Genomic DNA, 20,996 nt, shown 5'->3' with positions numbered 1-20,996 from the left:
TTTATATTCCACCTACAATTAGCTAAAACATTAAGGGCCAGATTACGAGTGGAGCCCTAACAGCTATGCTCAAGTGAAAAGGGGTTTATCGCAGGTGTTTGTGCGTGTCAGGTTTTTCACTTGTATTACAAATTGAAAGTAAACGCTATTGCTTGACTGCAATTGAAGTTAACTCTCATCGGGATAGCACGTCCTCAGAGCTCTGGTTAACTGTCTTGCAAAACAAAAAAGTGTCACAAAACACTTCAAAAATACATTACAAAGTACAGTTACGCTCATAATAACACTATCTATCTAATAAAAATTATTTAAAAAAACAAAATTGCCCAAAAAATTATAAGGGCTCAAAGATAGAAGGTCTCTGGTGTTAGGAAAAAAAGGCAGGCAAAGGGCTTTAACATAGTGATACATACATATATACATGTCTAAAGATGTATATGTGTGAGATATATATATATATATATATATATATATATATATATATATATATATATATATATTTATTTATATATATATATAATCAATGTGTGTGTGTGTGTGTACATATGTATTTATGTGTATATATGTATATATGTATTTCTTTACAGACACATAAATACTTGTGTATACATATAAACACATAGATATATTCTATATATATATATATATATATATATATATATATATATATATATATATATATATATATATATAATCTATCTGTATATATTTATACCTATATATAATCATGTGTATAGATTTATATTGTACAAAAATACTATCAGATATATGTAGACATATGTATTTATGAATAAATAGGTCATATTTTTGTATGTGAAGAACATTGGAATGTGAAATATTCATAGTTTCATGTCCGGTTAGCGCACTTGAGAATATGCGATCATATTTGCTCGAGAGTAGGGTGTTTTCCCCCCACTTTTTTCACTCTATTGACTTCTATGGGTTATACATTAACGCAATCGCAATATCCTAAGTTTGGCTTTTTGCAGTCATTGGGTTAGCGCGCAAGCGAGCGAAAACAGTTTACTCTCAACTTGTAATATGAGCGCGCAAAAAGCTTACTTCTACCTGAGTTTTATAAGGAACATTGAAGTGCTGTATTCATTTTCTTAGGCCTCGCAATATGATTTGAATGAAATATGAGGACGATGTTGTGTGCAATGTTTATCCTCTATTTTCATTGAAACGTTTATCCATTGTTTATAAATGGCTTAAAGGGACATTATACACACAAAACAATATGGGCTATTTGAATAAAGAATTCAAAGAAGATAAAGTTTGCATTTCACATGTATAAGCAATTTTGGTGCTAAAGCTTCTAAAAATGATGCTAAAGTTTGCAATCCTCTGACTGAATAAGAATACGTACGTAATACCCACTAGCTTCAGAACAAGGCTTTTTTCCTACACTCCCTAGCTAGTGTCCTTACAGCCAGCCCCCATGCTGGAGCTGTCTGTGTAATAGATAATACATGTAAATTACAACCCCTCACCTCGGCCGGTGTTCTAAAATAAGTTGTCTACCATAGGAATGTGTCCACCACGTCACCTCCGGTGGACACATTCAGCTGCTGGAGGTTTGTGGCGCTCACTGCGTATGCGCTAGAGGCCCAACCTCCTACAAACAGCTGATCGAGGAAATATGTCACACCACACTGAGCGCACGTTACTGGTTGCAAAATCAGACAGAACAAGCTGTCTGTCATTGGATTTTGTAACCAGAAAGTGCGCCAGACAGGTCGCAGAATCTGTACACCACCACACAATGGCTGCAACGACTTGCACAGCTATTAACCCCTTATACTCAGTTAACAAGTTCAGCCAGTCCCTTCACTGTGTAACAATCTGAGGGAGTGAGTCTCAGACACCCTCTGTCAATCATCTTTTCTTATTCGCAAAAATAGATAACTTTAAATACTCCCCCCCCCCCCCTCAGATTGTTACACATTGAAGGGACTGACTGGACTTGTTGATTAAGTATAAGGAGTTAATAGCTGTGCAAGTCGTTGCAGCTGTTGTGTGGTGGCGTACAGATTCTGCGACCCGTCTGTCATCGAATTTTGTAACCAGAAAATGCGCCAGACAGCTTGTTCCGTCTGATTTTGCAACCAGTAACGTGCGTTAAGGAATGTGGTGCCATATATTTCCTCGACCTGTGTAAATCAGCTGTTTTAAGGAGGTTGGGCTAGTGCATGCGCAGTGAGCGCCACAAATCTCAAGCAGCTGAATCACGTCACCGGAAGTGACGTGGTAGACAACTTATTTTAGAACACAGTTTCTCCCTGACTGTTTACACTGGGCACGGATCTCACTCCCCCTCTGTCCTCCCGGTAAGAATTCTGTAGACACAAGATGATCCTGCTGAAATCGTTTAGAAAAGCTGTTTGTAAAGTATTCAGAATTCCATTGTGAGGACAGAGGGGGAGGGAGATCCGTGCAGTTTGTAAGTTATCACACACTCTTCCCATACACATGGAGCTAGAGATCTGCAGCCTGAATAAGCCATTAGTGTATGTGTTAACCCTTTCATGGTCAGAAATACTTGTAGCCTTTTGTGGCATGTATACATATAGGACAGTGAGGCTGATCTCACTACATCTGGCAGCTCCTGCTAACATTACAAGCACAGGGGTGACAGTGGCAGTTTTCCCTTTAATCACACACGTGTTTCCTCCCTCTGCTCTATACATACCGCATCATACAGAAGCGAATGCATAAATGTACAGATATTAACGGATTAGACACACAGTGGTATGATTACAATTTTTCTGAGAACCTAGAGCTCTCAGCATTTTGAATGTGTGTGTGCGTGTGTGAAAGAGACCATTTTAAATGTTTATATTTTTGTAATAAATAAAAAAAAAAAGCAAAGTTAACTGTTTTACATCCATATTTTGTTCACTATACAATTAGTCCAAGCACATAACGTGGACCCACTGAAGTCAAAGCAGCAGTTGGACTTAGAACGAGCCCATTTTCTGGTTACTCAGGCATTTGATGAAGATGATAAAGGCAACGCAGAAGAGGCAATAGAACTTTACACAGAAGCAGTAGAGCTGTGTCTCACAACGGTAAGTAATATGCAGTGTTCTTGACAAAGTGGGGGCAGTGTAATACTTTGCAATATTATAACGTTTCTGTAATTTATATAATAACATATTTATATATATATATATATATTACCTAAGCTATCCAAGCCACAAATTAATTGCATTATTTAATATAAATTGATGTGCAAACAATGAAAAAAATATATTATTTGCTCATTTTAGCTTAATGTTGGCTTACATTTTAGCCGGCTAGTTAGTAAAATAAATTGGGTGGTGTACCTGATATTTTTTTCTCTTTTCTACATTTTTGTTTTTATATTTTCAAGGAAAGGTTGCATACAGTGTGTGTATATAAATATCTATCTCTTTTTTTCTCTCTCTCTCTCTCTCTCTCTTTCTCTCTCTCTCTCTCTCTCTTTCTCTTTCTCTTTTTCTCTTTCTATCTCTTTTTCTCTCTCTCTCTTTCTCTTTTTCTCTTTCTCTTTCTCTCTCTTTCTCTCATTTTCTTTCTCTTTCTCCTTCTCTCTTTTTCTCTCTCTCTCCTCTTTCTCTCTCTCTTTCTCTCTCTCTTTCTCTCTCTCTTTCTCTCTCTCTTTCTCTCCTTTTCTCTCTCTTTCTCTCTCTCTCTCCTTTTTCTCTCTTTTTCTCTCTCTTTCTCTCTCTTTCTCTCTCTCTTTTTTCTCTCTCTTTCTCTCTCTCTTTCTCTCTCTCTCTCGTCAAAATTTAAATGCACATAGATTCATTACATCTTTGAATAGAAACATATTTGCAATATACATGTAATGCTTCTAGTAAAAAATTAAGTTGTTAAGACATTAAACTTACATAGATTCACTCCTCCTTTTTTTTAACAGAGTTAAAGGGACAGTATACTATAAAATTGTTTTTCCCTTAAAGGTTTTCCAATTACATTTTTTACCAGCTGCAGAGTATAAAATGTAGGAGATTTGCTTGTTTAATGTTTATTTGTGTATATGAATGAGCTGATTTTGTGTTTTGAAGCCACAACCTTATAAAATGGGTTGAGCTTGTAGGTATAATCAGATCTCATTACTTTATCACATTGTGTACATATACTTGCTTCTTTATCTTATATCTGTCTATAAACCAATCACCAATACTTGGAGAGAACAATGGAAAATTAAAATTTGGTTACCTTATCTCTTCTATAACCCACTGGGAGTGTAATTTCTTCTACTGGCTTCTGTTAACACAAAACTTTCAGGATGGGTGGGGATACTAATGGCTAAATAAACTATTTAAAATGCCAATATAAGGGTAATGGAAATACTTGTAAACAATTTAATACACTCCAGCAGGTAAAGTAGATAATTTTGAACAAATTAAAGTGCAGACATTTTTTGAGTAAACTGTCCCTTTAAAGTAAAATACTAATTGAGAAGTCAAGATTATTTGTATAGAAAGTTGGCTTCTAAACATATTTGATATGTTTCTATGATGGGCTATTGTAAAATTGGACTTATCAAGAGTCTAGATCAGGACACATCAAGCTAAGAGATGCTGAAATTCTGTACTGTTTTGACCCCCTGGTCTACTCCTTTTAAAGATATATTTTAATGTTATCTGCTGAAGATCTTTCTTCTTTGCTATTAAAAACATGTTTCTTGTTTGACCAGAAAAGGTCAAACAGTCATTGTACCTTTTGTATTCACTTAGTCATAAGTTTCTTTGACATTTAAATGCTGAAATTGTGACATTCCTTCACTATTGCAATATCTGAAACTTGACATTTTAATGTGCTGAGATTTGAATCCCACAAGGAAGTTAGTGGTTTTAAAAGCTCTCTAACTCTGCAATGGATGTTTTTTATTATTTGCTAAAAAAAACTTCAAATTCCAGTGTCTTCTCTGAGCTTTTCAGAAATGTAGATATGTATCCAGAATCTAAATTAAAGGGTCAAGAAACCCCCAAAAAATATTTCATGATTTAGGTAGAACATACAATTTTAAACAACTTTCCAATTTACTTCTATTATCAAATGTGCTTTATTCTCTTGGTATCGTTTGTTGAAAGAGCAGCATTGCACTACTGGTTTCTAACTGAACACATGGGTGAGCAAATGACAATCAGTATCTACATGAAGCCAACAGCTAGAACCTAGGTTCTTTGCTGCTCCTGAGCTTACCTAGATAAAAATTTTGGCAAAGGATAACAAGAGAAAGAAGCAAATTAAATAATCAAAGTAAATGGGAAAGTTGTTAAAAATTGCATTCTCTTTCTAAATCATGAAAGAAAAAAGTTTGGGTTTCTTGTCCCTTTAAGGATTCAAGAACTCTGTGCAGTAAAAATGGCGGCAGTGCTTCATACTTCAGAGCAAGCACAACATTTTGAATTTTAAATTTGCATAATATCTTCCTCTTACTGTACAAAAATCTACTGGCTCTTTAAGCTTTGAGATAAACGCAACACCTCTTTAAAAAACTTTCACAACTTTGGGGAAATAAATAAAAATAATTAAACCATTTTATCTTTCCGGTAGCAATAAATATACCCATTAGTTTCACTCATCTTTTTTATTGCTTTGCATTTTTTCAGTCTAATGAAACTACAGATCAGACCCTACAAACAAAACTCAAACAGCTGGCTAGACAAGCGTTAGACAGGTGAGTTAAACATATTGCCATAAGATGCTAAATGTCTCATCTCAGTATAAATTCCTCTGATTCCAAAATCCATACACTGTTAGCATAAGATATATTAGCAAATGCTTAAATTATTAAGACCATATGAACATTAAATTATAATACATATATATTGTCTATTGTAGTGTGCATATTCTCTGTACTATCAGACAATTTAAATAATGTATGATGTTAGGATATGCTAGATTACAATATCATTTATTATTATATCAGCAGTGATCTCCAGTAAAATGTTGGAATACTTATCTCAGCAGTTGCCAACCGATAAAAATGTATATACGTAACAATATATTTATTAAAACTCAATATTTATTCCTTAGTTCTAGATTAGTTATCCATATAGACACCTTGAATTATATTTATGTAGAAACTAGATTATGAATCAATTATACATGATTATTATAATACCACAAATGGTTCTATATAATTCCAATCAAACCATCAGAAATTGTGTATTGTTAATGCAACAGCCAATGTCTATGCCAATTAATCTGAGCTGAAATAAGGTCTTATATAGCCACAATAAAACAAATTTTAAAATATATAACAATAGCTACAAATAACTTGATAAGCACCATATAGATTTGACTACAATAAGTAAGAATGACTTATAAATATAAAAGTCCAGATTATTTTCTATCAAATAAAATTATTTAGCATTAATGTGACTAGTTCAAAACTACGCAGGACTATGAATATAAATTTAAAATACAAAGTACTTCTTTAAATTACCAGCTTCAATTAAACTGTAGCAACAATGAATGTATTAGCTTTAAAATAATTAAAATTATAACATATACATTACAACATAAGCCAGTATGAGAATTTTCAGCTTTTTCGGATAAATCCATTCACTTCATAAATATTTGCAATTATGGAAAAAGAAAGTTAGGCCCAGTCTTGCTCTATAGAGACTGTGTTCCAAAGGCAGCAGTTGTGAGTCAGTCAAAATTCCAGCAAAGACCCATTTCTTTTCCAGTGCAAGAGAATATATCACATTATAAATCCCACATTTTTTTTATTCTAATCATTGGTGAACCTTTTGGATATGCTCCACCGAAGCTTGTCTCTGATAGGCCCTTCGGAGCTGAACCTCTCATTGGCTTACTGGGAATGTATGGGTTTTAACAGTCCATTTGTTTGGCTATCATAGCAGTTTTAGTCCACTAGGGGCAACAGACACAGAAAAACTGTTTCACCATCAAAGTGCCACAGAAAATACAGATATTCTTCAATATGTTCATTAAACACACCTATAATTTCTAGCATTGATAAATGATATGTTTAATATATATGGGATTATTTTATACTATTTACCCTGAGTATTTTCATACTTAATATGATATACTACTTATAATATTTTAGAAGATGCCTTTAAAGTTACATTTTTATGAGTGGACTAGTAGTAAGAATCAATAAAATATATGTGTTTATCTTACTTATTTTGTATATCCGTTCATTTGATATACTGGTATATATTTCATTTCCTAGTCACCATTTTATATCATATATAGATTAGCATTTATAGTTATTTATTAATACATGTCTCAACAGTGTTTAAGACATGGGCTCAAAATCTATGATATTAACTTATAGTAACTTATTTAGAAACCTCATCTTCACATCAGGTTATCCTCTGCGATGATTATTAGACTCCTGGAAAAACAAAGAAAATGTTATTTTGAAACAAATTGGTTAAACATTTTTAAATTGACTATATAGCTACTTATTAAATTTAGCAAATACTTATCCAACATGCCACTGCTAGGCATTTTCTCTCAGATCCATAAATACACATTTATACAATTTATTTGGACAGTCTGAGGCACATATTAAATATTTGAAAACTATATAGATAATTTGTTTAAATTTTAAATCATCCCGATTCTTATGCTTTCAAAAAGACATAGGTTTCAAAGTAGATTTCTCTGCTATTCTATGGAGACGTGACGTCTGAACTTTGTGTATTTGAACTCAGCGTGGGGTAATTAACTTTTGCATGCAGAGCAGTTGCCTTTCCTGTAAGTCAGACTCTTGGGCTCCCTCCCCCCAGGGTTTCATTATCTGGTAATTTTATTACATAGAAGAAAGATCATCTGTAGAGTGACATCCTGAGTTCTCCAAATGTCTCTTTGTTTGTTCTTGAAATTTGTGTTTCAGAACAAGAGGGGGGTCGATGCCGCCCGCTTTAGTGTCATTCACAGTGCAGCTAAATCAATTCATAGTTGATATTAGCTAAATTAGATATTAAATTATGTGATATCCAATGCCACTCAGCCATACCCTGACAATGATATGCTACACCTTACATAGTAGCATCATAAACTGAGGCAACAAAGGATCACTGAGGGTTAAAGGGACATTAAACACTTTGAGATGGTATGATAAAATGATGCATTTTATTTATTTATTTATTTATATATACCAGATTAGGGAATATTATAGGATCTCAAGAGCAGAATAGCCAGTGTGCAATATAATCACTTGCACGTAGTATTAACACCCCTGTAAGTAACAAGGTGGTGAGAGGAGGTGATGATATTATACACCCCAATGCTTGTACTGACATCTAACACTACTGGTCATGAAATAAATAATCCAGCAAGTGTTCAATAAGATGCAATCCATACATTATACTGTTGTTATACACCTATTGAATGATCATATCTAATTGAACCATCCCAGTTTACTATTTATTAAAAAATATTCTCTAATTTGGTTCCAATACTATTCCATTTAAATACACCAATCTGGTCCCAAGTGTCTAATCATACAGATTCCAGAAGGGAGCAATAGCACTTAATGTTTAGTACATTAGTGAGTTAGTGTTAGTATCACATTTGGTGAGAACCTATGATTGTTACAACTGATAGCACAGGGACAGTTTTGCACTATTACGGTGTTCTATCAGAAAAGCAAACATATGGCTAGATTACGAGTCTTGCGTAAGGCTTAAAAAGCAGCGTTGGCCGGTCCCAACGCTGCTTTTTAATGCCCGCTGGTATTAAGAGTCTTGCAGGTACAGGTGTACTGCTCACTTTTTTGGCCAGACTCGGAAATACTGCAAATCCACTTACGTCAATTGCATATCCTATTTTTTCAATGGGACTTGCATAGCGCCGGTATTACGAGTCTGACAAAAAGTGAGCGGTAGACCCTCTTCTGTCAAGCCTGATACCGCATTTTAAAGTCAGTAGTTAAAAGTTTTACATTACAATGCCGTAGCATAAAACTCTTAACTAAAGTGCTAAAAAGTACACTAACACCCATAAACTACCTATTAACCCCTAAACCGAGGCCCCCCACATCGCAAACACTTAAAAAAAAAAATGAACCCCTTATCTGCCAAACCGGACATTGCCGCCACTATAATAAATATATTAACCCCTAAACCGCCGCACTCCCGCCTCGCAAACACTAGTTACATTTTATTAACCTCTAATCTGCCGTCCCTAACATCGCCAACACCTACCTACATTTATTAACCCCTAATCTGCCGCCCCCAACGTCGCCACCACTATATTAAAGTTATTAACCCCTAAATCTAACCCTAACCCCGCCCTAACTTAAATATAATTTAAATAAATATAAATAAAATAACTATTATTAACTAAATTATTCCTATTTAAAACTAAATACTTGCCTATAAAATAAACCCTAAGATAGCTACAATATAACTAATAGTTACATTGTAGCTAGTTTAGGGTTTATTTTTATTTTACAGGCAAGTTTGTATTTATTTTAACTAGGTACAATAGTTATTAAATAGTTATTAACTATTTAATAACTACCTAGCTAAAATAAAGACAAAAGTACCTGTAAAATAAAACCTTACCTAAGTTACAATTACACCTAACACTACCACTATAATTAAATTAATTCCCTAAATTAAATTAAATTATCTAAAGTACAAAAAAAAACCCCACTAAATCACAGAAAATAATAAACAAATTACAAGATTTTTAAACTAATTACACCTAATCTAATCCCCCTAACAAAATAAAAAAGCCCCCCCCCAAAATAAAAAAGCCCTACACTAAATTACAAATAGCCCTTAAAAGGGCCTTTTGCGGGGCATTGCCCCAAAGTAATCAGCTCTTTTACCTGTAAAAAAAAATACAGATCCCCCCCAACATTAAAATCCACCACCCACACAACCTATCCTACTCTAAAAACCCACCCAATACCCCCTTAAAAAACCTAACACTAATCCCCTGAGGATCACCCTACCGGGAGACGTCTTCATCCAACCGGGCAGAAGTCTTCATCCAAGCCGGGCAGAAGTCTTGATCCAGACGGCATCTTCTATCTTCATCCAACCGGCGCGGAGCGGGTCCATCTTCAAGACATCCGACGCGGAGCATCCTCTTCATCCGGAGTATTCTTACTAAATGACGGTACCTTTAAGTGACGTCATCCAAGATGGCGTCCCTTCAATTCCGATTGGCTGATAGAATTCCATCAGCCAATCGGAATTAAGGTAGAAAAAATCCTATTGGCTGATTTTCTACCTTATATATTATCTAGCCTCCTTCTTGAATGAGAATACAGATATCTATTACAGGTTACATCTTTAAAGATACAAAGTCTAGTAGTGTTTCACCCGGAGATATCTAACCATGATCAAGAACCACACTCTCATTTGTTAGTGAACTATTTAAGGACTGTAAAGACAAACAGGGATAGTTGCACATAGGTTGCTGTTTCATTTGAATCTTACTCATCCAATCGGGTTATGGTCTCCTGTATGAGTTCATAAGAGTGGTTATGTGTCTCTGATGTGTGGTAAATACAAAAAAGAAAAGAACCATAGGTCTTTCTGAACAGACCTTTGTGTAGTTCCAAAATGTAGAAGGAGAGTGATGGCGGTCCTTTTTTAAGAAAGGATGTCAGGTGAGCTTTCGCCCACCAAGTTAAACAATATAGAAACCCTAAATACTAAATACAAAATAATTAACTATGAAAAACAATAATTATCACCTGTTCACAAGTATACATGGTCAAATACAAAATATATCAATTATCTCTAGTATTCCTACCCGATAATAAGTTGTTATGTGTCCCTCGTTCTCACAGGGTCTTTCTCTCAGTCCCCTCTGTTTCTCTCACTGGGCTAGTCGTCTCCCACTCACGTGGTATCCCTTTCTGAAATGTTCCTCCCCTCTCCCCCAAGTATCCAGTAATACCAAATTTTTTGGAATGAATCCGACGTGTTTTGTATGTGTGCTGCTGTTTCATACAAGGAGTATGTCTGTCGGATTTTGGATAGGATTTCAGACCATGCGGGGGTACCTATTTTCCAATATTTCGCTATACTAGTTCTAGTTATAGTGCATACTATTCTAATAAATGCGTTGATGTGTCTGTTTAATCTAGGTATTTTGTCGTGTAGTAAGGCATGGGAGGCTTCAAGGGTTATGTGCTCATCTAGTAAGTCGCTTAGAAGTGCAGATATTTTGACCCATATTTCTTTAACTCTAGGACATTCCCACCACATGTGTAGGTATGATCCCCTGTCTTTACACCCTCTATAGCAGAGACCGGGACCCAGTCTATTTAAGTGGGCCGTCCGAATAGGTGTTAAGTACCACCTAAAGGAGGTTTTTATAATATTTTCTCTGAGGTCAGCACTCAGTAGGTTTTTACTTGAATCAGAGTGTACACTCTCCCAAACCCCCTGCTCCCATTCCATTCCCATGTCTGATTCCCATCTAAGCATCAGAGAGTGTTTGGGTTTAGACCTAGTCTTTTGTAATTCTAAGTATATCTGTGAGATTGCATGTTTCGGTCTCTTAGTTGTACCGCTTAATCTCTCCAAGGTAGTGGAGACTTGTAGGGTAAATCCCGATAGATAAGCTCGCGTAGCCGAGGTAATCTGTAGGTATTGGAACCAGCGTAGTGGGATCGGGTCTAGCTGTTGGCTTAGTTGTGAGAATGATAAGGGGACTCCTTTTTTAATAATATCTGCGACTCTATAGAATCCTTTGTTCTCCCATTTATTGATACTAGGTCTACATTCGTCAGTCACTAAATACCTTAGGGGTTTTTGAAGGGAGTTCATGGGAAACATTCCAGAGGCCCTGGCTACTAAATGCCATTCATGGGCCGACAGCTTTGTTATTGCAGGGCATCGCCCTGTGTCCCCCCCACCGCCTCCCAGTGCCATATGATATCTTCTGGGGAATCCAACCCTCCCAGTGCCGCTTCCAAATTTGGCCAAATGATATGTTTATCTCTCCTGCCACACAAAGATGTCTGAGCCAACCTAGCAGCTTTGTAGTAATCACAAAGGTTAGGTAATCCCACCCCCCCCCCAATTTTCTGTGTCGTGATAAGATTTGAGATGGAATTCTCGCCTGTTTTTTGTCTCTTAGGAAGCTATGGAGAGCTCCTTGTAGTGAGTCTATATCCTGCTTATTAATCTTAATTGGAAGAGTTCTAAATAAATATAAGATTCTTGGTAGCACATTCATTTTTATAGAGGATAGTGTTCCATACCATGAAAAGTTATATGCTTGCCACTTGCTCAGGTCTGAGCGAATCTGTTTAAATAGAGGTATAAAATTCTGTTTGTAATGATCATTAGAATGGGGAGTCAAATTAATTCCCAAATACTTAATGCTTTTTGTCACCCATTTGAATTCAAAGTTGGCTTCAATAAGTTTGATTGTGTGCATAGGGAGGGCCTCGCATTTGTCTAAATTTATTTTGTATCCCGAGATAGTGGAGAACTTATCTATAATGTCATATAAATTAGGTAAAGTTAGTAAGGGTTTGGTCAAAAGTCAGTAGGACGTCGTCTGCAAATAAGGTTATTTTGTGGGTAATCTTGCCAATTTGTATCCAGGAGATATCTACCCTATTTCTTATAGCTGCTGCAAGTGGCTCAATACATAAGGCAAATAGGAGAGGTGACAGGGGGCACCCCTGTCTGGTTCCGTTTTTAATGTTTATTGTTGTAGATTGGTGTCCCATTGCCCTGACTCTTGCTGTGGGATTAGAGTAAACATTTTTGATCGCTGTTAGGAAGGGGCCTCTAATTCCCAAGTCTTCCATCACTGTCCATATGTACTGCCAGTCCACCCTATCGAATGCCTTCTCCGCATCCAAGGAAAGAAGCAGAGAAGGCACTCCTCCATCAGTCAGGTGGTCCACTACTGCTGTCATCCTTATGTTGTCGGGGGCTTCCCTCCCCGTGATGAAACCCACTTGGTCTGGGTGCACTACTGTTGGTATTATCTGTCTAAGTCGATTAGCCAGTATTTTTGTCACTATTTTTATGTCTTGGTTTATGAGGGATATGGGCCTGTAGCTAGGGCAATATTTAGGATTTTTCCCAGGCTTTGGTATTACTACTATTATGGCTTGGAGTAGTTCTACCGGGATATCATGGCCTTCCATAATATGGTTCGCGAACTTAACTAAGTGGGGGATTAAAGTGAATTTAAATAGTTTATAATATTCTCCCGGGAAACCGTCCGGGCCTGATGCTTTCCCTGGTTTGAGTTCCCTCAAGACCTCTACTATTTCTCCCTGGGTGATTTTAGTATTCAACAGGTCACGATCCTGCTCCGTAATTTTACCTAGTGCTGCAGAATCTAGGAAATTTCTGCACAGATCGTGCGTAGTGTTGGAGTGGGATACCTTATTTCCGTCATATAGCTGTCCGTAGTAGCTGGCAAAGGTGTCCACTATCTCTTGAGGGTGGGATGTTGGGGTGCCCTCAGTGCCTATCAGTATTGGGATAGAAGAGGCTTGGTGTAAATCTCTAAGGCCTAGATTTAGAGTTGGGCGGTAGCCGTGAAAACCAGCGTTGGAGGCTACTAACGCTGGTTTTTACCGCCCTCAGGTATTTGGAGTCACTCAAAAAAGGGTCTAACGCTCACTTTTCAGCCGCGACTTTTCCATACCGCAGATCTCCTTACGTAAATTACGTATCCTATCTTTTCAATGGGATCTTTCTAACTCCGGTATTTAGAGTCGTGGCTGAAGTGAGCGTTAGAGCTCTAACGACAAAACTCCAGCCGCAGAAAAAACCCAGGAGTTAAGAGCTTTTCATAAAGCTCTTAACTACTGTGCCCTAAAGTACACTAACACCCATAAACTACCTATGTACCCCTAAACTGAGGTCCCCCCACATCGCCGCCACTCGATTAAAATTTTTTAACCCCTAATCTGCCGACCGCCACCTACGTTATCCTTATGTACCCCTAATCTGCTGCCCCTAACACCGCCGACCCCTATATTATATTTATTAACCCCTAATCTGCCCCCCTCAACGTCGCCTCCACCTACCTACACTTATTAACCCCTAATCTGCCAAGCGGACTGCACCGCTACTATAATAAAGTTATTAACCCCTAATCAGCCTCAATAACCCTATAATAAATAGTATTAACCCCTAATCTGCCCTCCCTAACATCGCCGACACCTAACTTCAATTATTAACCCCTAATCTGCCGACCGGAGCTCACCGCTATTCTAATAAATGTATTAACCCCTAAAGCTAAGTCTAACCCTAACACTAACACCCCCCTAAGTTAAATATAATTTACATCTAACGAAATTAATTATCTCTTATTAAATAAATTATTCCTATTTAAAGCTAAATACTTACCTGTAAAATAAATCCTAATATAGCTACAATATAAATTATAATTACATTGTAGCTATTTTAGGATTAATATTTATTTTACAGGCAACTTTGTAATTATTTTAACCAGGTACAATAGCTATTAAATAGTTAAGAACTATTTAATAGTTACCTAGTTAAAATAATAACAAAATTACCTGTAAAATAAATCCTAACCTAAGTTACAATTAAACCTAACACTATACTATCATTAAATTAATTAAATAAAATACCTACAATTACCTACAATTAAACCTAACACTACACTATCAATAAATAAATTAAATACAATTCCTACAAATAACTACAATGAAATAAACTAACTAAAGTACAAAAAATAAAAAAGAACTAAGTTACAAAAAATAAAAAAATATTTACAAACATAAGAAAAATATTACAACAATTTTAAACTAATTACACCTACTCTAAGCCCCCTAATAAAATAACAAAGACCCCCAAAATAACAAAATGCCCTACCCTATTCTAAATTACTACATTTCAAAGCTCTTTTACCTTACCAGCCCTGAACAGGGCCCTTTGCGGGGAATGCCCCAAGAAATTCAGCTCTTTTGCCTGTAAAAAAAAACATACAATACCCCCCCCCAACTTTACAACCCACCACCCACATACCCCTAATCTAACCCAAACCCCCCTTAAATAAACCTAACACTAAGCCCCTGAAGATCTTCCTACCTTGTCTTCACCTCACCAGGTATCACCGATCCGTCCTGGCTCCAAAATCTTCATCCAACCCAAGCGGGGGCTAGACATCCATCATCCGACGGCTGAAGAAGTCCAGAAGAGGGTCCAAAGTCTTCATCCTATCCGGGAAGAAGAGTAGATCCGGACCGGCAACCATCTTCTTCCAAGCGGCATCTTCTATCTTCATCCGATGACGACCGGCTCCATCCTGAAGACCTCCAGCGCGGACCCATCTTCCTCTGGCGACGTCCAACTGAAGAATGACGGTTCCTTTAAGGGACGTCATCCAAGATGGCGTCCCTCGAATTCCGATTGGCTGATAGGATTCTATCAGCCAATCGGAATTAAGGTAGGAATATTCTGATTGGCTGATGGAATCAGCCAATCAGAATCAAGTTCAATCCGATTGGCTGATCCAATCAGCCAATCAGATTGAGCTCACATTCTATTGGCTGTTCCGATCAGCCAATAGGATGCGAGCTCAATCTGATTGGCTGATTGGATCAGCCAATTGGATTGAACTTGATTCTGATTGGCTGATTCCATCAGCCAATCAGAATATTCCTACCTTAATTCCGATTGGCTGATAGAATCCTATCAGCCAATCGGAATTCGAGGGACGCCATCTTGGATGACGTCCCTTAAAGGAACCGTCATTCTTCAGTTGGACGTCGCCGGAGGAAGATGGGTCCGCGCTGGAGGTCTTCAGGATGGAGCCGGTCGTCATCGGATGAAGATAGAAGATGCCGCTTGGAAGAAGATGGTTGCCGGTCCGGATCTACTCTTCTTCCCGGATAGGATGAAGACTTTGGACCCTCTTCTGGACTTCTTCAGCCGTCGGATGATGGATGTCTAGCCCCCGCTTGGGTTGGATGAAGATTTTGGAGCCAGGACGGATCGGTGATACCTGGTGAGGTGAAGACAAGGTAGGAAGATCTTCAGGGGCTTAGTGTTAGGTTTATTTAAGGGGGGTTTGGGTTAGATTAGGGGTATGTGGGTGGTGGGTTGTAATGTTGGGGGGGGGGTATTGTATGTTTTTTTTTACAGGCAAAAGAGCTGAATTTCTTGGGGCATTCCCCGCAAAGGGCCCTGTTCAGGGCTGGTAAGGTAAAAGAGCTTTGAAATGTAGTAATTTAGAATAGGGTAGGGCATTTTGTTATTTTGGGGGTCTTTGTTATTTTATTAGGGGGCTTAGAGTAGGTGTAATTAGTTTAAAATTGTTGTAATATTTTTCTTATGTTTGTAAATATTTTTTTATTTTTTGTAACTTAGTTCTTTTTTATTTTTTGTACTTTAGTTAGTTTATTTCATTGTAGTTATTTGTAGGAATTGTATTTAATTTATTTATTGATAGTGTAGTGTTAGGTTTAATTGTAGGTAATTGTAGGTATTTTATTTAATTAATTTAATGATAGTATAGTGTTAGGTTTAATTGTAACTTAGGTTAGGATTTATTTTACAGGTAATTTTGTTATTATTTTAACTAGGTAACTATTAAATAGTTCTTAACTATTTAATAGCTATTGTACCTGGTTAAAATAATTATAAAGTTGCCTGTAAAATAAATATTAATCCTAAAATAGCTACAATGTAATTATAATTTATATTGTAGCTATATTAGGATTTATTTTACAGGTAAGTATTTAGCTTTAAATAGGAATAATTTATTTTATAAGAGATAATTAATTTCGTTAGATGTAAATTATATTTAACTTAGGGGGGTGTTAGTGTTAGGGTTAGACTTAGCTTTAGGGGTTAATACATTTATTAGAATAGCGGTGAGCTCCGGTCGGCAGATTAGGGGTTAATAATTGAAGTTAGGTGTCGGCGATGTTAGGGAGGGCAGATTAGGGGTTAATACTATTTATTATAGGGTTATTGAGTTGGATTAGGGGTTAATAACTTTATTATAGTAGCGGTGCGGTCCGCTCGGCAGATTAGGGGTTAATAAGTGTAGGCAGGTGGAGGCGACATTGTGGGGGTCAGATTAGGGGTTAATAAATATAATATAGGGGTCGGCGGTGTTAGGGGCAGCAGATTAGGGGTACATAAGGATAATGTAAGTAGCGGCGGTTTACGGAGCGGAAGATTAGGGGTTAAAAATAATATGCAGGGGTCAGCGATAGCGGGGGCGGCAGATTAGGGGTTAATAAGTGTAAGGATAGGGGTGTTTAGACTCGGGGTACATGTTAGGGTGTTAGGTGCAGACGTAGGAAGTGTTTCCCCATAGCAAACAATGGGGCCGCGTTAGGAGCTGAACGCTGCTTTTTTGCAGGTGTTAGTTTTTTTTTTCAGCTCAAACAGCCCCATTGTTTCCTATGGGGGAATCGTGCATGAGCACGTTTTTGAGGCTGGCCGCGTCCGTAAGCAACTCTGGTATCGAGAGTTGCAGTTGCGTTAAAAATGCTCTACGCTCCTTTTTTGGAGCCTAACGCAGCATTTTTGTGGACTCTCAATACCAGAGTTATTTTTATGGTGCGGCCAGAAAAAAGCCTGCGTAGCTAACGCACCCCCTTGGCCGCAAAACTCCAAATCTAGGCCTAATTTTTTTAGCCAAATATCTGTCAGGCTTGTTCGCGTATAGAAAATAATTTGTTTTTAATTTGTGTGCCATTTTGACAGAATTTTCGTTCATGTATTTTGCTAGTGCTTGTTTTTTGAGTTGAAGTGAGTGGTATGTGGCATTGGACAATGTCAATTTATGTGAACGCTCTAGCTCTTCTATCTCCGCATTCAGTCAAGACAGATGTGTTTTAATTTTCTTTTTATATATAGTTTTCTTTAGTTAGTAGGCCTCGGACCACCGACTTATGAGCCGCCCATACGGATATAGGGTTGGAGGTAGAGCCCAAGTTAATGCTCCAGTACTCTCCCAGCGCTTTCATAAGAGTAGTTTTGGTTTGTGGGTTTTGTAGGCAGGAAGGATCATAAGTCCAGGACTTTAACCTGTTTGGGACTCTCAGTTCCCCTAGTTGAATCTGTGAAATGGAGTGATCCGACCATACACATGTGTGGATGCTAGCTGAGCGAAGAACTGGTTGAAGTATCTGGCTTATGAAAATGTAATCTATCTTAGAGTATATCTTGTGGGCTGCAGAATAGTAAGTAGTGTCAGAAGTTATGCCATATAAAGTCTTCCATGTATCTACCAGGGCGTGTGGTTTTAAGAGTTCTATTGTGGCAGTTGCCATAGATCTTAGTCTCATGTTTTTCTTAGACAGAGTGTCAGGGTGTCTGTAAACCAGGTTCTGTAAATCTAGATTAAAATCTCCTGCCAGGATAATGCTCATCTTGGTCCAGTTAGTTAGCAAGTGGGATATCAACCTGGTGAATTTATTTTGTTTTTCGTTTGGCGCGTAGATATTACATCGCATCACATCTACTCCCTGTATTTGGCCTTGGACTAGGAGGTATCTCCCTTCTTTATCTGCTATTGTTTCCCCATGTGTAAATGGGAGTGAGTGATGGATCAGGATAGACACCCCCCTCTTTTTAGCAGGTGATGTGGCATGAAAGTGTTGGGTATAATCTCGTGACCAATATTTAGGGGTTGAGGAGGTCGTGAAGTGGGTCTACTGGAGAAAAATCATGTTAGCGTGTAAGTTTTTATATTGGGACAGGGCTGTACGTCTTTTGATATTTGAGTGCAGGCCTCTCACATTGTGAGAAACTAGATTAATGTTTGGGACTGTCATCATATGTGTTCTATACTACAAGAGATTTTATAATAGCGTGGGGAGTGCGTCTGGTGCTTTGGTCTTACCTGACCCCTGTGAGAACGTACCCTGGAAGTTTTGTCATACTTTTGATTAACCATGTGAGCGCAATAGAAGTCATCTAATCCTCTATTGAGGGTACCCATCTGGTGAGAGCTTCTTTCAAGACTTATAAAAAAAATGTTGAATAAGGTAAGCAAGGTGGTATAAAACAACAATCATATTTAACAAAAACAAGTAAACAACTTCAACTCTATTAACAGAATGCTAGGAGCCTCGAGTGGGCTTCCGAGTAAGGTGCAAGAGAGGGGGAGGAGTAGGGGGAAACAGATCAGGCTAGAAAAGGAGGAAAACGTGGCAAGGTATTGCCAAGAAGAAAAGAGGGGTAAAAGAGTGGTAAATAATCAGTTGGGATGAAGAGGGGAGAGTGCATTGTCGAGCATTACTAACTTTCACAATTCTTTTAAATAACCATTTTTGCAGGATATTTCAAAACCATTTAAGTTATATAGAGGTACACAGCTAACTTATGTATACCAAGTTCATAACAGAGCTTAGTTTGTGTGAAAAAGGATATAAGTGACCTTAATCCAAGGGTCTTTTCCGTGCTAGTTTATATTTCTTGTGTGACTACCAAAGAGAAAAAAAAAAAAAAACAGTCTGTGGTGGTCAGAGTCCGTCCCCTGCAAGGAGAGCTACCCAGTCTGGTTTGGCAGGTGAATGGTTGGACTGTTAATTAGAACCAAGACCTGGATAGACTCCTCAAGTTTTGGAGCTTCTTCCCTTAGTGACCTGTGACCATTTGTTCCTGGAGGGTGTACTTTTCAGGGTGGTGGGGGCCGGCTCTCTTGAGTGGGCTGCATTTGATGAGAAGTCCGGCATCTCTAATCCTAGACTTTTGCATGCTGCTGGAACTTCATCCAGATTTTTGATCATTATTGTCCTCCCATCTTTAGTTACTATTAATGCAAAGGGGAATCCCCAGCGATATGGTATCTGGTTTCTCCGCAAGAGCGAGGTGAGTGGTCTGAACATGGTGCGTCTTTGTAAAGTGCGTATACATAAGTCCTGGTAAAATTGCACTACATTACCCTGAAATTGGAATGTAGGGTTCTTGCGTGATGCTTGCATAATTTTCTCCTTCTCGGGGAACTGCAACATACGGACTATTACATCTCTGGGTGGTATATCATCTTTAGGTCTGGCTCTGAGAGCTCTATGCGCCCTCTCTATTTGGAAGGAATCTTCTGAGTTGTCTCCCGAAATAGCTCGAAACATCTGTTGGAGATATTCGTTGAGATCTTAGTTTAGGACGGTTTCCGGGATTCCCTTAAGGCGCAGATTGCACCTCCGAGATCGATTCTCCATGTCTTCCATCTTTTCGTGGAGATCCATAATCTCTTGCTGTTGTGAGGACATGGATTGAGAGAGCCCAGATATATCTTCTGCTATTTCTTCTTGCTGTGTTTCTATCGTATCAACCCTGTTGCCAATTTCTGTGATATCATTTTTAATTTCTTTAAGACTGGCGGTCATTGAAGAGTGGAAAGTATCCATCTTGCTCCATAATTTTTCAAAGTTTGCGTTAATGTCCTGTTTGGAGACCAGCGATTGTAAATCAGCTTTTGTAGCTGGGATCTGATCTGCCTGAATTGTGGTATTAGACTCTATCTCATTATCTTCTTCGTTATCTGTTTCCAAGTTTTCAGACATTTTATTTGCCTTTGATTGTTTGAAAAAAGAGTCTACAGGGATAGATTTTGAGACTTTATCCATTTTGCTGGCTCTCCTCACAGACATACTTGTATACTGGTGAATCAGCGTCTGTGTAATCCCCTGATTGGGGAGTAGGGCATATTTATATAATTTTTTAATAGTACCCGCTCAAGTTTAGGAGTTAAGCAGATCTAGAATTTATCCTTGGTGTCTATGATGTGTGTCTTATGCTTGCTAGGAGTTGCCCCCTCTAAAAAGCTGTGACCCAGGATAATAATAAAAGCGTTTCAGATTATGTACTTTACTCCTTGTCTCTCACCCTCTGGTAGTGGAAAGTTAAATTTATATATGAAATCCTTGTTGAAATCTCCCCTTTGCGTTTTATAAATATCTTATGTGTAGCTCCCAGCAGGTTTAATTAAGACATGTGCCGTTTTTATTCACAGCCTCATTTATCTGTGTGCCGGTGTGTGCAGCTCAAGGGGAAAGCCAGCTAAAATTATTTAAAACATGTGGC

At 37.7% G+C, this 20,996-nt stretch overlaps 1 protein-coding gene across 2 annotated transcripts in view; it reads left to right on the top strand.

Moving 5' to 3' along the window:
• Nucleotides 1-20,996, top strand: part of CAPN7 (calpain 7) — a 122,489-nt gene that overhangs the window by 21,902 nt on the left and 79,591 nt on the right. For both annotated transcript variants that reach the window (XM_053714282.1, XM_053714283.1), the window contains exons 3-4: nucleotides 2,914-3,071; nucleotides 5,607-5,674. In XM_053714282.1, the coding sequence (XP_053570257.1) occupies nucleotides 2,914-3,071; nucleotides 5,607-5,674 (226 nt within the window). The remainder of the gene's footprint in view (nucleotides 1-2,913; nucleotides 3,072-5,606; nucleotides 5,675-20,996) is intronic.

The sequence above is a fragment of the Bombina bombina genome, chromosome 5 (genome assembly GCF_027579735.1).
Source record: "Bombina bombina isolate aBomBom1 chromosome 5, aBomBom1.pri, whole genome shotgun sequence".
NCBI lineage: Eukaryota > Metazoa > Chordata > Amphibia > Anura > Bombinatoridae > Bombina > Bombina bombina.
The sequence above is the reverse complement of the archived record's forward strand: the minus strand, read 5'-3'. Positions and strand labels throughout refer to the sequence as shown.